Genomic DNA, 16,262 nt, shown 5'->3' with positions numbered 1-16,262 from the left:
ATACACACACCCCATTCATCTCTCTGTCGGGGCTAGATGCCTCTGTCCATCTCACCACCATCAGCGTCTTAAACTCTGCATTTGGCTCCCTGCCGCCTGACCCACCACGCAGCCCCTCTTGGCACTCTTGCCAAAGCCCCTAACGATCTCTGTTTTAACTACAACCCAACATGGCCTGGGACTTTGGTGATCACTCCCTCTTTTTTTCTTACTGTTTGTTTATTTTTGAGAGAGAAGGAGAGAGTGCGGGAGAGGGGCGGAGAGAGAGAGAATCCCAGGCAGACTGCACTGACAGCAGAGAGCCCGATGTGGGCTCAAACTCACAAACTATGAGATCGTGACCTGAGCCAAAGTCAGAGGCTTAATCGTCTGAACCACCCAGGCACCCCGGGGATCATTCTCTCTTGCCTGAAGCTGTCCCATTAGGCCCTTTTTGCCACCAGGAGGTCAGCTCAGGTTTATAGTAAACTGGACAGGCATGGTAATCCAGTGAGAGCTTGACAGCTGGGCCACGGGGTCTTCTTCCTCATGGTCTCCCTCTCCCCTGGCAGTATGTGGTCTTTGGTGACTGGCTTCTTTCAGTTAGCAGAGTGTTTGCGAGGTTCATCCACATTGGAGCGTGTGCCAGTATTTCATTCATTTTTATTGCCAGATAATATTCCACGGCAAGGTAGGCCGCGTTTGATTTGTCCACGCATCAACTGGTGGGTATCTGGGTGGCTTCCACTTTTTGGCTATTACAGACAACGCTGCTCGAACGTTCCTGTACAAGTTTTGATGCAGACGTGTTTTAGAAACTCTTGGATATACACCTAGGAGAGCAGTGGTTCCTCTTGATGCTTTGTCTTAACATGCTCTAAACCAAATGTATCATTTTCTCCTAAGCCAGCATCACCTCCGGTTTGCTGAGAATCCCTCGAAGGCACCCTTTTCCTCAAGCAAAACTTCCAAGCCTGGGGGAGTTTCTCCCTCCTCTGTGCCTGGGGCCCCTGCCTCTTCAGCTTCCGTTCTGTATTCTCTTCTCTCTTTTGCCCCCGCTCCTGCTCGGACTCGGATCCTCGTCTTCTTGCAACTGGACCGTCGGCACGGGCTCCCAGCGTGGACCTCAACCTGCCTTTCCCACTCCTTTCCATTCTGAGCTGCAGTGAGTGAGTCTCCCTGGAGCCACCCGCCCCCCCTCAGCTGCCTGCCATGACTCCCCATTGCCTAGCCGAGGGTCCCCTGATCTCTCGCCCTTAGGCCTTCCGGGCACGCTGTCTCATCCCGAGTCTCCTTTCCAGACGTACCTCCTATCTCTGTCCCCAGGCACCGCACCTCCAGCCGCATCATACTCCCCTGGTGCTGCCCTAACTGCTACATTTTCTCTCTTTGGATGCCCTTCTCTGTCTTTATCCGTTTGACTCCTCTCTACCTTTCACAGTTAAATTCAAACGCTGCCTCTGACATTAGGCCTTTTCAATTTAATTTGACTGATATTTTTCAAGTGTCCACAAATGTTTGTTGAGTGAATAAATGATAGAACCTCTCAAACTGGACATCTGATTCCCTGCTTGACCTCCCTGGGACGTTCACCGGTGCTATTTCTGTGTCACTTTCTTGTCCATATCTGGGTCTTCCAGCCTTAGCACAGATAGCTCCTTCTTTTTTTTTTTTTTAAGTTTGTCTATTGATTTTGAGAGAGAGAGAGAGCACGAGTTGGGGAGGGGCAAAGAGAGAGGGGAGAGAATCGCAAGCAGAGTCTGTACTGTGCAGTGGAGCCTGACGTGGGGCTCGATCCCGTGAGCCACAGAATCACGACCTGAGCCAAAACCAAGAGTCAGACGCTTAACCGCCTGAGCCACCCAGGCACCCCGGCTCTTTCATATAAAAGGTACTCAGGAAATGTTTCTTAAACCAAGGCCCTTGCCAAAAGGAGGCTTTCGCAACCTGCATCGTGCAAATAATTTTTGCATCTATCCTTGTTAAATGTCATTCATTCAAAAAATGACTTTCTGGGAGGCCTGCTATGCTAGGTAGGGTGTCAAGCAGCAGGGAATTGCAAGCGAAATAAGCCACAGCTGCTGCCCTCAGGAAGCACGCAGTCGAGTGGAGATGCACACGGGGGGAGCCGGCCTGCCGCTGAGGGGATCAGCCAGACCTTCAAAAATGATATTGGAGCAGTACGTTGCTGGATGTGCAAGGGTCTGCCCCGTGGGAGAAAGCACGGAGGCACCCGTAGCCCACGCTGTAAGGCTTTGAGGACAGGGGCCGGGTGAAGCCCGACAGAGCATGGCTTCTCAGGCCTCAGCCCGTGAGAATGGCATCTGGAGTGGCAGTTGGGGGGCGGCTGGCATTTAGGGCTCTGCAGCCCCTCGTCCTCTGTCCTAGGTGACGATTCAGCCTTCTGCCTATGACCACAACGTGCCCCCCCTGGAGGCCTTGGTCGGGGTACCAGAGTCACACAGCAAGGGGCCCATCAAACACGAGTGGACTGTGCAGATCCTGCCCAGAGGAGGGCAACGCACCCAGGTCTGTGGCGGGGAGCTCCTAAAGGGGGACGGATGTGTAGGGTGTGAGGGTGGACGAATCCCATTGGGCTCAGTGAGTTCTGAATCCGCCAAGAGCCAGTGGGACTGAACTGTGGGAGATGCCACACCCCAGGAGGCCGGGGGAGGTGGGGGAGGAAGCCAGGTTCTTAAGGGGCCGGCGTCCTCTCTCTGCTCTGGACTAACTGAAGACCATTCCTAGGATCCTTCTGTGACCTGCCACCGTGAGGATCCGGAGACGCTGCCCACTGTGGCTGAGGTACAGGGGCACGGGCTCAGAGGTCGGGGCCGGGGCCGGCAGAGTGTAGGTGGGAAGACGGGCCTCTCTGACCGCTGCTCTCTCTATTCCTGGCAGCCTTGTTTGCCCGGAGCCAAGTTCCGCTGCCCACTTACGTTCAAGCAGGAGATCCTCGTCCAAGTGATCGGGACAATGGAGCTGGTGGAGGAGATCAAGGTAGCACCCGCTGGCCGCAGACGCCATGGTCCAGAGGGCGTGGGGGGACCTCGACGGCTCGAGGGTGGGCTTCCCCACCACCTGGTCTTCCTGCCTTTTTCTTTACTACCTTGATGAAAAGCCCTGATATTTACATAGTGGCGGATGAAAGAGAACCATGATTTGTTTGAAACTCGCCCGGCTGTGTTCACGGGCCTGCGGATGGTTCTTCTGGGTTCTCCGTAGGAAAACTTTCCTTCCAGCCGCGGGGAGTGGTCCGTGAGGACGCTACGGTAGAGAGCACGGTGGCCGTGGCGCACCCCACTGGGTCCCGTGGTCCTCAGCTTCTCTACGCTGAGTCGAGGTGGGATGTGGACGTTGGTGGGTCCCGGCCCTTGTTCTCCCTGGCCTGACCCCTCCCCCACCCTCCCACAGGCCTCCTCCATGCTCAGCCTCTGTAGCTCTCTCTCCATCTCCTTCAACAGCAGCAAGCACTTCCACCTGTATGACGGCAGTGCCTCCCTGGCCCAGGTATGTCTCTGCCTCCTCAGAAGCCCCGGCAGCAGAGGTCAGCAGGGGCATCTGAGGAGCCCCAGGGTCAAGCTAGAAGAGCTAGAGCCAGAAGGGGGACAGCCACGTGGGAGGTCCAGGCTCGGCACAGGGAAGAGCTTCCCGGCCATCAGAGCCGTCAGCCTTGGCGAGGGCCTCGGTGGATGCCCGGGGCTCCCCACCACCACTGGTGGCCAAGCAGCCCCCAAGGTCACCTGTCTGAGATGTGTCGGGCGGAGGTCAACTTGCGGGCAGCTCAGCCAGGGTACCCACCCCATACCCACTCTGCGCATGATGGGAAAGCGCTCCGAGCAGCGTGGGTCGCGAGCGCGGGGCCCAGGCCACCCAGTTGAGCGGGTGGGCGAGGCAGGTTGAAGAGCAGGAAGCTCAGAGCAGCAGAAGGGACGCTGCGCCTAACAAGGTGAGCGTAAGCCGGATTCTGGAGGCTTTGCACGCTGAGCTGAGATTCTGGCATTTTATCCTGGGACGAAGGGAAGCCATTTAAGGGCTGACAGTGGGTCATGTGCAAGTTCGCCAGTTCACTCCGGTGGCCGCACGGGGGTGCACGCTGGAGGGAAGTGTCTGGGCCAGAGCCTGGTAGTGTCAGGAAGCAACCCCGACCAGAAGTTGCTAAGGCCTAGGCGTTCACAAGAATATTAAAGGTGGAAAAGCCTTCTTCCTACGGTCCCCTTTCCCCCCCTCCTCCAGGTCATCATGAAGGTGGACATCGTATATGAGAAGGACATGCTCTACGTCTACGTGCTGAGCAGCACTGGGGGACTATTGTTGTTCCTGGTGATTCTCGGGGTACTCTACAAGGTGGGAGCTTCTGGGAGTAATGGGCCTGGCTGACACAGCCAGGCTAGGGAAAGGGCAGAAAATACCAAGATCAGGGAGCATTAAAGCTAAAAGCGTCCTCAGCCTACTCCCTCCTTCTGTAGTTAGGACTCCTGAGGCCCAAAGAGCAAGTGAGACTTTCCCCCAGCCTCCACTAAGCACTGGCAGAGCCAGGACTGGGTATCTAGGGAAGGAGGGTTTTCCCACGTATCACGGGCCAGGCAGTGGGACACAGGGGCACGTACCACAGACATTGCCTTCGGGGAGCCCACAGTCAAACGGGGGAGGCAGACAGGAACATACCTGCTAAGGGCCCCACTCAGGGGCCTGGGTGCTGGAGCCTCACTTAGGCTGGGGGAGTCCGGGAAGCCCTCCCAGGAGAGGAGGCATTTGAGTTGGGATTTGAAGAAGGAGCAGGCAGGTGAATAGTGCCGGAGGGCAGCTGTTCCACATGAAAACCTCAAATACTCCAGAAAACAACACAGAAAATCAATTTCTCCCTGTTGCACCCCGCAGAGGGCTGTCATTAGCAACCATTTTGTTTCTATTCTTCCAGGGTCTAATTTTGTTGTTTAAACATATGTATATGTATGAGCATGAAAGAGAAAAAGAGAGAAGTCAGTGTCTATGTATATGTGTAGAAAACACAAATGGAATAATTCCATATATACTGCTTGGGAGCTTATATTTCCCACTGGATACTATATCTTGATGTCTCTGTGTGTGTTGCACAATCAGACCTGCCTCTTGCTTTTTCACTTGGCTGGTTTGCTGCTGTCTGGATGCCCCACCTTTTTATTTTTTTATTTTTTTAATGTTTATTATTATTTTTTTTAATTTTTTTAAACGTTTATTTATTTTTGAGAGTGAGAGAGACAGAGCATGAGCGGGGGAGGGGCAGAGAGAGAGAGAGACACACACACACACACACACAGAATCCGAAGCAGGCTCCAGACTCCGAGCTGTCAGCACGGAGCCCGACGCGGGGCTCGAACTCACAAGCCGTGAGATCATGACCTGAGCCGAAGTCAGCCGCTTAACCGACTGAGCCACCCGGGCGCCCCAAATGTCTGACTCTTGATTTCGGCTCAGGTCATGATCTCATGGTTCATATGTTGGAGCCCCGCGTCGGGCTTTGCACTGATGGCACAGAGCCTGCTTGGGATTCTCTCTCTCTCCCCTCTCTCTGCTCCTCCCCCACCCCACTCATGCTTTCTCTCTCTCTCTCTGTCTCAAAATAAACAAACTTTAAAAAAAAAAATTAATTCCTGGAGCTGGAATGGCTGAGCCAAAGAACATACATGTTTTGACCTTTCAACAGAGAGCAGGCTCTCGCTAATAGTATCACTGGATATGGTCAAATCGCCCACCTAAAATATTGCTCCGTGACATTTTGATGAGCCTAAAGAACGCACTATTAAACGTACAGCTTTTTAACATATTGCCAGGAGCTGGGTGCGGCAGAGACCCTCGTCCTGTCCCTGGGGCAGATACCACGCGTCCGTGGCATGTGTGACTCATTAACATTAAGGGTGCTTTCATGTTTTGCCGAGGCTGACTCGTCCAGAGTGTTCCGGGGACCGTGGCTCACTCAATTTTTGTCTTCCTACAGCTCGGCTTCTTCAAACGGAACCTGAAGGAGAAGATGGAGGCTACCGTAGAAGCTTCGAATGGAATCCCTAGAGAAGACTCTGGACAACCAGAGCCCAAGGAAGAGGGTGGGGATCCGGGCTGCCTGGAGCCCCTCCAGGAGGAGGAGACCCAGGATGGAAATGACAAAGACTGAGGCCCAGGCCCGATGCAGAGGGCCCAGGACTGGACTCGGGAGGCCTGGTACCACTCTGCCTCTACCTGTGTTTCACTGCGTGTCTTCGGGCAAGTCACCGCCCCCACCTAGGCCCCAGTTTCGCTGTCTTGCACGTGGAGCTCACTCCTGCCGGCCTGCTTTGCAGGTTCATGGTGAGGGATGGGCCAGGAAGGCTACGGAGGCGAGGCCTTGTAATTCTCGGCTGGTCCTGGCTTCCCCCAGCCCTTCTTAGTATCCTCCCCTGGAAGAGACTGTCTGATCTAAATTTGGAAAAACTGTCATCTCAGGACCTAGTGACCCTCCCGGCCCTCACACCCACCTGCCCTTGGACGTCCCCAGAGGCCTCAGACTCCCAGAACCTCGTCCTTCACTCTCCCCTGCCTGGAGTCCAGTCAGCTTTCCGGTCTGCCCCCAGAGAGCAAATCCGATCTGTGTCACTACTTGGCCGCCGCAAACCCCCTGCTCTTTGGCTACAGACCAAGTTCCTTAATACGCCTTCCACGATCTGCGAAATAGCCTTAACATGCCCGTGCAGAATTGGGCCCCTGTTGCCTTCCTGGCCTCCTCCAGAGACTCCCCGCCTCCCTTTCTAAGCTCCGATTACACCAGCCTTTCTCCCTAGCCAGGCTCCTTCCTGTCTCACCGCCTTCACCCAGACTGCTCCCTCTGCCTGGAACATTCCTCTGCAGCCCTTTTCCTGGCTGACTCTCTCAGCCTTCAGATCTCAGCTCGCGTATAACTGCCTCAGGGCCGCCCCCAACCCCAACCCAGGTGGGTTCCCGTGTTACATTTGCCCCTCACAGTACAGATCACACTGTTACTTAATATTTGTCTCTCAAATTAAACATCGAACTCCGAGAGGGTAGGGACCATAGGTAGGTCATGTTCACCTTGGGATCCCTCGGTGACATCACAGAGCCAGACCCAGTAGGCGCTTGACACGATTTCACTGAACCTAGCGCCCGTGAAAAGATCGAGAAAGCGTTTCGGATGGGCCCCTGGCATCTCCACCCTTCAAGGTCTTCCCCAGGCTCCTGCCTCCTTGCTCCCAGCCCCCACCAGGACTCCATCCCACCCTGCTGCGGCCCCCGCTGGGAGGCTGTGAGCTCAAGGGAGCAGGCCACGGCTGTCCACCTGGCTCACGGTGCCTGCATATGTGTACCCAATAAATGTGAAAATCTGTCCAGTTGTGCGATGTTTTCATGCCAGTGCACATTCTGACCCTGACAATTCATTTAGGTGTGAGAATAGGCCCTCCCTGGTTTGGTTTTGTTTTTTTTAAGCAACAATTGGTAGAGCCTGACCCCAGGCCCGCAGCATTAGGAAGGATGGGGGCTCATCACTGCTGCCCTCTTGTGTCAGTAGGATGGGGGCGCGGGGGTGGGGTAGGGCAGAATACGGAGTAATTCTGAAGCCAGCTCTGGGTCCAACAATGGGAGCTGAGAAGCAACATTTGACCTTCCAAGCGGTGACCTTTGATGGCTCCCTTCTGCCTGCAGGAGAGTAAGCGAACATTCTTGAGCCCACAAGGCCCGGAGCAGTCTTTCAAAGCCTGCCTGCCTCTTCAGCTTCGGCAGCACCCTTCTGGTCCGGCCCCATGGTTCCTCATAGGGAAGACCTGAGAAAGGAAGAAGTGAGGCCCGCGTCCCAGGGAAGGCAAAACTGCTAAAAAGACATGAGATTATCTCTAGGTCTCGAGAAGCCCACCGGCTTCCACTGATTCTTGAGAGCTTTGTGTCAGGCCCTGTTCTGTGCCGAGGGCCTGGTGATGAAAACCAGGGAGAAGTCCCTGCCCTCAGGAAGCGTCGCCCCGCTGGGAAAACAGTTATAAGGTAGAAATGTGGGGCGCCTGGGTGGCTCAGTCGGTTGGGCGTCCGACCTCAGGTCATGATCTCACGGTTTGTGGGTTCAAGCTCTGCGTCGGGCTCTCAGCTGACAGCTCGGAGCCTGGGGCCTGCTTTGGATTCTGTGTCTCCCTCTCTCTCTCTCTGCCCCTCCCCCACTTGTGCTCTGTCTCTCTGTGTCTATCAAAAATACATAAACGTAAAAAATTAAAGTAGAAACGTGATTCCAGATGGTGAGGGTGTTGTGAAGAAAAGCAGGATAGCAGGTTAGAGAGTGATGGAGAGGATCCTCTCACCTCAGTGATACTCTGTGACACACAAACAACAGGTAAATATTTTCACTAAGGTTGGAAACAAGAAAATCTGGGAGGTTCATTTCAGGAACAGACCTGCCCTCGTCATGCCCAGGAATCTATATCCCAACTTGCTTAACAGCTCCTGTCCTCAAATACCTATGTGTCCTTCCCTGCCTCTGTGCCTTTGCACGTGCTGTTCCCCTTGCCCAGTTCCACCTCTTCTCTATTCTTTAAAATCCTACTGAGCCTGACTGGCTCAGTCGGTAGAGCATGCAACTCTTGATTTTGGTGTTGTATGTTCGAGCCCCATGTTGGGTGTAGAGATTACTTAAAAGTACAATATTTTTAGGGGCGCCTGGGTGGCTCGGTCAGTTGAGCGTCCGACTTCAGCTCACGTCGTGATCTCACGGTCCGTGGGTTCAAGCCCCGCGTTGGGCTCTGTGCTGTCAGTTCGGAGCCTGGAGCCCGCTTCCGACTCTGTGTCTCCCTCTCTCTCTTCCCCTCCCCGACTCGTGCTCTGTCTCTCTCATCAAAAAATGAATAAATGTTTAAAAAATTAAAAATAAAATAAATAAAATGTTTTTAAAAAGTAAAAAATAAAACAAAATCTTCCTACTTCGAAGCACTTCACAGCTTTTTTCATCCCCTCAGCTCCTGGACAAAATGACCCATTTAATCTCCACTTTACATACCTCATTGGAACACATAACGCTGATTGTGTGGGCTCCTCTCTCAAGACTAGGAGGTTCTAAAAGGCAGGATTCAGTCTTCACTCACATGTGTGACCAACACTGACCCCTCACCAAGGCTGGCACAAGTAAGCGTTTGATTCAGTGGCCCTCACGTGTTTTGGTCTCAGAACCCTTTTATACTCTTAAAAATTAAAGATCCCCAAAGAGCTTTTGTTTATATGGGTTATATCTATCGGTGTTTATCCGATTAGAAATTAAAATGGAGAGGGGCGCCTGGGTGGCTTAGTCGGTTAAGCGTCCGACTTCAGCTCGGGTCATGATCTCACAGTCTGTGAGTTCGAGCCCCGCGTTGGGCTCTGTGCTGACAGCTCAGAGCCTGAAGCCTGCTTTGGACTCTGTGTCTCCCTCTCTCTCTGCCCCTCCCCCACTCATGCTCTGTCTCTCTCTCTCTCTCTCTCTCTCTCTCTCCCTCTCTCCCCCTCTCTGTCTCAAAAATAAATAAATGTTAAAAAAAATTTTTTTAAGAAATTAAAAGGGAGAAAAATGTAAAAACATCAGGACACCCCAGCCCACGTTCCCCGCAAGCTGTCAGAATGATGACACATTATCACATGTCATGCCGCCTCTAGAAAACACTATACTCATGGCACAAAGTGAGAAAGTAGCATCTTGGTCTCCTTGGGAAAAGAGTCAAAACCTAGTCAGACCTAGGTTGGAGTCCAGGCGCTGCTGCTTTGTAACTAAGCCGCACAGGGCAAGTACCTAACCTCTCTGGGACTCATTTCTTCATCTGTAAAATGGGAATCATAGCTGCATAGACCTCAGAGCTGTTGTGAACGCGAAATAACACTGGCAAGCTGTTGCTAGCACCTAAGTGCTTGATAAAGGTGGTAGATACGAATGGTTTCATTGCGGGGCGCCTGGCTGGCTCCGTTGGTGGGGCACGCGGCTCTTGATCTTGGAGTTGTGAGTTCAAGTTCCATACTGGACGTAGAGATTACTTTTTAATTTTTTTTTTAACGTTTATTTGTGAGACAGAGAGAGACAGAGCATGAACGGGGGAGGGTCAGAGAGAGAGGGAGACACAGAATCTGAAGCAGGCTCCAGGCTCTGAGCTGTCAGCACAGAGCCCGACGCGGGGCTCGAACTCACGGACCGCGAGATCATGACCTGAGCCGAAGTCGGCCGCTTAACCGACTGAGCCACCCAGGCGCCCCGAGATTACTTTTTAAAACATGGTTTAGGGGCGCCTGGCTGGCTCAGTCGGTTAAGCATCCGACTCTTGATTTCAGCTCCAGGTCACGATCTCACCATTCAGTTCATTGGATCAAGCCCCGCTTTGGGCTCTGCCCTGACAGTGCTGAGCCTGCTTGGGATTCTCTCTCTCTCCCTCTCTCTATGCTCCTCCCCTGCTCATGCATTCTCTCTCTCTCTCTCTCTCTCAAAATAAATAAACATTAAAATATAGTTTAGTTGTACAGGATGATGTGGTAAAAGCGGCTCACTGGACTGCAGGTCAAACGGCCTAGTATTGGAGTCCTAGTTCTTCACCGTGACCTCGAGAACGATGCGTGCCCTTTCCGGGCTTGGCCTGCCCCACCTGGGATCTGAAGGTACCTCAGGAGCTCTCACGGGGAAGAGAGGGGTAGGGGCGGAGCAGCTGAGTCTCCCCCTGTCATTTGATCTGCTTTAATATATTAAAGTTCTGGAAATAGCATATAGGCTACTTCATCAATGAACCGTGCCCGGGGCCTCCCAGCTTTCAGTGGCCCACAAACACGTTTGGGAGTTGAAAAAGAAAATCAACTCCAAAATATGAAAATTAAATTGTATAACTGGAATAAATGTTAAAACAAATGTCTATAAATGTGATATGTCAGGTGGTCAAATGCAGTTCTATTTAACACATATAGGTACATATATGAAGTCTATCAAATGGGGGAGGTGGAATATTTAATATTTGAAGTTCTGTGTGGTAGGATGTCTGTACAAGAATGGGCATAAAGTTTACAAAGGTCTTTAAAAGACCAAGAGATGTTACTTGAAAAATAATGTCCCACTTCCAAAACTAAAACTTAAAAAAAAAAACACTAAACACAACCAAACTGCATTGAACCGCATAATCTCTAAGTCTCCTTCTAAACCTTGGAGAACAGGAGACGCTGAACTGAAATGTGCTCAGAGAAGTTATTTGCTTCTGACAAGTTATAAGGCCCTATAGACGGGCGTGGGGCTGGGGGTGAGGTGAGGATTCCGAGGCCCGAGAGCCCTCACAGAGCGAGGATTCCTCACCTGCCTACGTGGCCGAGCCACCGGGGGCCGATGGAGCCAGGCAGACGTGGTCTGAATGTCTCACTGCCTCTTATCCATGCAGTGACTTTGAGCAGTTCTGCAAACTCATTTTTCCTCATCCGTGAAAAAAGAATGAAAAAAGAATGAGTCCTACTCAACTAAGGTAAAGGCAGGCTACGCCCCAGGAGCTCCCAGGCTCACCCACAGCACCAACTCCTCGTCCTTTCCTAAGAGCCAAGTGTTAGGAGGGCTGAGGCTTACGAAAGAAAAGTAGGCTAAAGGTGGGGTGGGAGCAAGGTGATCCCAATAGGTCTAGGGGTTCCCCCAAACAGGCAGAGCTGTAGCAAATCAGGCACAGCTTGGGGAGTGGGTCTTTTTTTTTTCAGTTTATTTATTTTGAGAGAGAGAGAGGGCAGGGGAGTGGCAGAGTGAGAAAGAGGGAGAGAATCGCAAGCAGGCTCCACACTGTCAGCTCAGAGCCCGACACTCTATCTCACAAACCGAGAGATCACGAACTGAGCCAAATCAAGAGTCAGACCCTTAACTGACTGAGCCAGCCAGGTGCCCCAGGTGGGTGGGTTTTAAAGGCTAGACTTGTCCAATCCTCACGCTTGGTCCCACACGTGCCCCCTACAGGTGGGGTCGGAACTGCACACACTCCCTGCAGTTCTGGTGACTCAGGGTCCGCCCTAAGTGAGGGTTAGAGGTTCCCGCTGGGGAGAGGAGAGAGCGATGGAGATGGAACCCAGGCTCTAGGCCTGGATACGAGAACGGGGTCTGTTCTCTGGTCCAAGGACAGACCAGCCCCTCTGTTTGGTAAGACGGATATCCCACAAAGTTGAAGGCTTTCTCGCACCTCCCACACTGAGCGCCCTCCGTGTGCAGGATTCAAAGTATGAGACATGAACCTGGGAAGATATGGGAAGGTCATGTCTCCGGAGCATCGGATTATAAGATTCTCGTGACACGTGGAACATAAAAGCACTTCCCAAACAAGGCCCTATGGCTTTCACTGTATAGTTGCCACCGAGTGTCTCCCACTGCCCAGGCCACTGTCCATACACACATTTTAAGGACAAGTCTCTTTTACCACATAAAGGTTTTTATTGAACTCAAATTCAGGGGCTCCAAAGCCTGAGGAAGACAAGGGAGGCTGGGGTTTGCACCGAGGCCCAGGCCCCACCCCAGGGTCCCACTCCCCACCCCACTTACCCTCACCCCTTCCTGACTCAACGAGGGTCTCAGTAGCTACCAATCTAAGCTACCCCGCTCTAAGTAACCCTCCCCCCTCCCCCCTCCCTGCCTAGCACTTCGCCAAGCCAGGCACCCACCAAGGGGCATGCTGCCGCCGAGGCCAGATCTCTGCTGACCTCTTTTCTGGATCTCTCCCAGAGCCTCCCACCGCCTGCTTGGCCACTCTCCAACCCCTCTCCATAGCCCGTTTCCCATAAGTCTCCAGGGCTCGTGACTTCCTCCACCCTGGCCCTCCACTCCTCCAACCTCCTCCAGCTTTTCCACTATTCCTTCTAAAGGTTTCTCTAGCTTCCTGTCCCCTTCTCGTCAGCCCACTGCCTCCCCGCCCCCGGAGGGGTCCCAGGTCAGCGGCGGCCAGCTGCGTGGGTCCGCTGGTGGCGGATGAGGTCGGAGCTCTGCGAGAAGGCCTTTCCACAGTCATCGCACTTGTAGGGCCGCTCCCCGCTGTGGACCCGGTGATGCTGCAGCAGCGTGGAAGAGCGGCAGAAGCCCTTGCCGCACACGGCGCACCTGTAGGGCCGCTCGCCCGTGTGGGAGCGCTGGTGTTGAATCAGCGTGGAGGAGCGGTTGAAGGTCTTGCCGCAGTCGGGGCAGCTGTAGGTGCGGCCTGGAAGGTGGGTGCGGGCATGGATGGCCAGCACAGAGCTCTGGCCGAAGCGCTTGCCGCACTCGGGGCACTTGAAGGGCTTCTCACGCGCGTGGCTGCGGGCGTGGGGGATAAGTGCCGAGCGCTGCGAGAAGCTCTTGCCACAGATGCCACAGCTGAAGGGCCTCTGCCCAGTGTGCACCCTCTGGTGACTGCGCAGGGAAGAGTTCTGGCTGTAGCACTTGCCGCACTCGGGGCAGCTGTAGGGCCGCTCGTGGCTGTGGGTGCGCTGGTGCCGCAGGAGGTAGGAGCTGTCACCGAAGGCCTTGCCACAGTGCGGGCACTTGTAGGGCTTCTGACCAGAGTGGGTGCGCTGGTGGCGAAGCAGGTAAGAGCTGTCAGCGAAGGCCTTGCCGCAACGGGGACACTTGTAGGGCCGCTCGCCCGTGTGGGTGCGCTGGTGTTTGATGAGGTCAGAGCTCTGGGAGAAGGCCTTGCTACAGACCTCACATTTATAGGGCTTCTCACCCGTATGGATGCGCTGGTGCTGGATCAGGGTGGAGCCCCGCCCAAAGCTCTTCCCACAGATACCACAGATGTTAGGCCGAGGGCCCTGCCCACCCCTGGCCCGGCCACCCCGCCGGCCTGGCCCCCGAAGGGTCCCGGTTAGGGCCAGGGGATTCTGGAGCATCTCAAACTGGGGTGTAGCCAGTAGGGCCCCTGTGGGCATCTCAAAAGGTGGCCCTAGGGGCAGGGCCCCTGTGGGCTGCTCCCCAAACCCCTGGGTGAAGGAGTCCAAGGGATGGACTCCCAAGGGGATGCTCAAGGGATTCTTTTCCTCCGGATTCAGAAGCATCTCTGCACCTTCCTGAAATTTGGAACTTTGAGCTTCAAATTCAGGGCTCTGGGTTTTGAACTCAGGATTCTGGGGCTCATATCCTGGGCTCTGGGGTGCATATCCAGGACTCTGGGGTTCATATCCAGGGCTCTTGGGTTCATACCCAGGGCTCCGGGGTTCATATCCAGGGCTCTTGGGTTCATACCCAGGGCTTTGGGGCTCATACCTAGGGCTTTGGGGCTCAAACTCAGGGCTCTGAGAATCTGATTCAGGGCTTCTGGGTGCAAATTCAGGGCTTGGGGGCACACACCCAGGGCTTCGGGACTCAAAACCTGGGCTTTCAGGCTCAAACCTGGGGCTTTGGGGCTCAAACTCGGGGCTCTGTGGCTCAAACCCAGGGCTCTGGGGCTCAAGCCCAAAGGGTATCTCTTCGACCTCATAGTCCCCAGTGCCTTCTTGTTGAGACATTTCTTCTTCCTCATTCTCACTCACGTTGCCTGCAGGATCAGAGAATTACAGAAAACCCATATTGCGTGGGGCCTGGAAGGTCATTTGGTCCCAACACTAGTTGTCACAAACCTCTCCCTCCTCCTCCAGCAGGGTCGCTGGCCCTTGAGCAAGTGCTGAAATTCCCACCTCCCCCTTAGCCGACCCAGGACATCCAGTCCCCGCCCCCGCCTCTTCCAAGTCCCAAGTGTCCAAGCCCACGGCTCTCTACCCCTCCCACGGCCCACAGCCCCCTCTCCCGCTCCCAGGCACGCTCCCCGGAGAGGCGTTCCCTCCCTCACCTTTGAGGGACCCTTCAGGGCTCCCCAGTTCATCAGGACTTTGCACATCCCCGGGCTCGAGGCCCCACGGCGACGCCTCCCGTTCCATCCCCGCCGGCTCCCAGTGCTGCGGCGGCGGCGATGGCGGACGATCCTGCGACCAGGCCTGAGTGCCCTGAGACCCGGGCCCTCGCCGCCCGCCTGTTCAGCGCCGCCCAGGGGACCCGGCTGCCCAGCCCGGGCCCCTGAGGCCGGACGTCTTGACCCTGGGCCTCTCCGGCCGGCCGGGCCCCTCCCCTACCCGCGGCCCCGCCCCCACCCACAAGGTCTCGCCTTGCCCTGGGGCCCTCAAAGGCCCCCGAGCGTCGTGGCCTCGGAGATGAGGGTCTTCACGACTCGCCCTGCCGCCCCCGAACGTCGCTCCCCGCCCGCGACCCCGCCGTCTGGCCCCCCAGCCCCGGCTGGGCTGCGGCTGTCCGACCCCCTCCCCCTCCCGCACAGGAAGTGTCCGTCCGCGGCCAGTTTCCCCCGCTGGCTAGCGCCACGGCCTCTCTAGGAGCGGCTGGAGGTGGAAACTCGTTGGCATTAACCCTGGGCTGGATGGCCCCGTGGTTGAGGTGGGGGATGACGGGGCGCCCTGGAGCCGGCGGGAAAGGCTGGGGCACTTTGTGTGCTGTCCCCTAGGTCTCCGTCCATCCAGGAGCCTATCTATCCGTCTCCAGAGCCCTGCGTCCGTCAGTGCCTGTGGCCAAGGGCGAGGCGACAAGCGAGACCAAGGTCAGCGAGAAGGAGCGACGCTTCCCGGCGCCAGCGGGGGCGGTGTCTAGCTCCCCTCCCCTCTCGGGCCTTAGGGTCAGCTCCGGCCGCGCCTCGGGAACCTGGACGGACTCCCCGTGTTGTGCTCCTGAGTCTGGGACCTCCCTCCCACCCCCAAACCCGAACTCTACTTCTCCACATCGGCGCGCCCACCCCGACTCCTCCTGGCCCCCTCCCCTCTCGGTTCCTCCTAATCTCCACCCTACCCCCTCCGGGAGGGCTAGGATCGTTGCCAGGGAAACAGCCCCGCCTCCGGTTTCCAGAGACACGGCCTCTACCTCCCAGGGACTACAGCGATTGGCCGGTAGAGCTCGATCGTCCCGCCTCCTCCCTCTACACCAACTGCTAGGCACTAATGGTCGCCAGGGAACGCGAGGCACCTTTCTGATTGGGTGGAGGGGGCGCAGGCTGGCTCCACCTACCCCCGCGGCCAGAAGCGCCAGCGGGCTGAGTGGGAGGCGCTTGGCGTCTGCCTTAGAGTCGGGCGTATGCTTTCAGAACTTTTCCCGCCCCTATTTACCTTTCATTCCGTCTCGCCTTTTTGAAGAAAGCCAGGGACCTGGAGACACACAACCTTCCTACCCCGGTCTCCCGCATACTTCCTTTCCCAGCACTTTCCTTTCTCCCACACGTTTCTGGTGCTGAAAGGGCCAGTTGGCGGATCCTCCCGCAGAAAGGAGGCGGCTTTCTTTTCTATCACCTGCTTCTCCCTTCCACCTTCCCTGA

At 55.3% G+C, this 16,262-nt stretch overlaps 2 protein-coding genes across 5 annotated transcripts in view; one reads left to right on the top strand and one right to left on the bottom strand.

Annotated features, from left to right (window-relative positions):
- ITGAL (integrin subunit alpha L) overlaps window positions 1-7,337 on the top strand; it is a 41,982-nt gene extending 34,645 nt beyond the window's left edge. For all 4 annotated transcript variants that reach the window (XM_019436316.2, XM_019436315.2, XM_019436318.2 and 1 more), the window contains 6 exons: window positions 2,368-2,508; window positions 2,728-2,784; window positions 2,881-2,979; window positions 3,394-3,489; window positions 4,216-4,326; window positions 5,957-7,337. In XM_019436316.2, coding sequence (XP_019291861.2) covers window positions 2,368-2,508; window positions 2,728-2,784; window positions 2,881-2,979; window positions 3,394-3,489; window positions 4,216-4,326; window positions 5,957-6,130 — 678 coding nt within the window. In that variant the 3' untranslated portion in view covers window positions 6,131-7,337. The remainder of the gene's footprint in view (window positions 1-2,367; window positions 2,509-2,727; window positions 2,785-2,880; window positions 2,980-3,393; window positions 3,490-4,215; window positions 4,327-5,956) is intronic.
- Window positions 7,338-12,357: 5,020 nt separating this feature from the next.
- On the bottom strand, window positions 12,358-15,616 carry ZNF768 (zinc finger protein 768). Its single transcript, XM_019436306.2, has 2 exons — window positions 14,742-15,616; window positions 12,358-14,450 (listed from the first exon to the last, which is right to left on the bottom strand). The coding sequence occupies exons 1-2, from the start codon at window positions 14,827-14,829 to the stop codon at window positions 12,874-12,876; spliced, it is 1,665 nt and encodes a 554-aa protein (XP_019291851.2). The 5' UTR covers window positions 14,830-15,616; the 3' UTR covers window positions 12,358-12,873.
- Window positions 15,617-16,262: the final 646 nt, after the last annotated feature.

The sequence above is a fragment of the Panthera pardus genome, unplaced genomic scaffold (assembly GCF_024362965.1).
Source record: "Panthera pardus isolate Hobbes unplaced genomic scaffold, ASM2436296v1 HiC_scaffold_5, whole genome shotgun sequence".
Taxonomy (NCBI): domain Eukaryota; kingdom Metazoa; phylum Chordata; class Mammalia; order Carnivora; family Felidae; genus Panthera; species Panthera pardus.
This window is presented reverse-complemented; position numbering and strand designations above follow the sequence as displayed.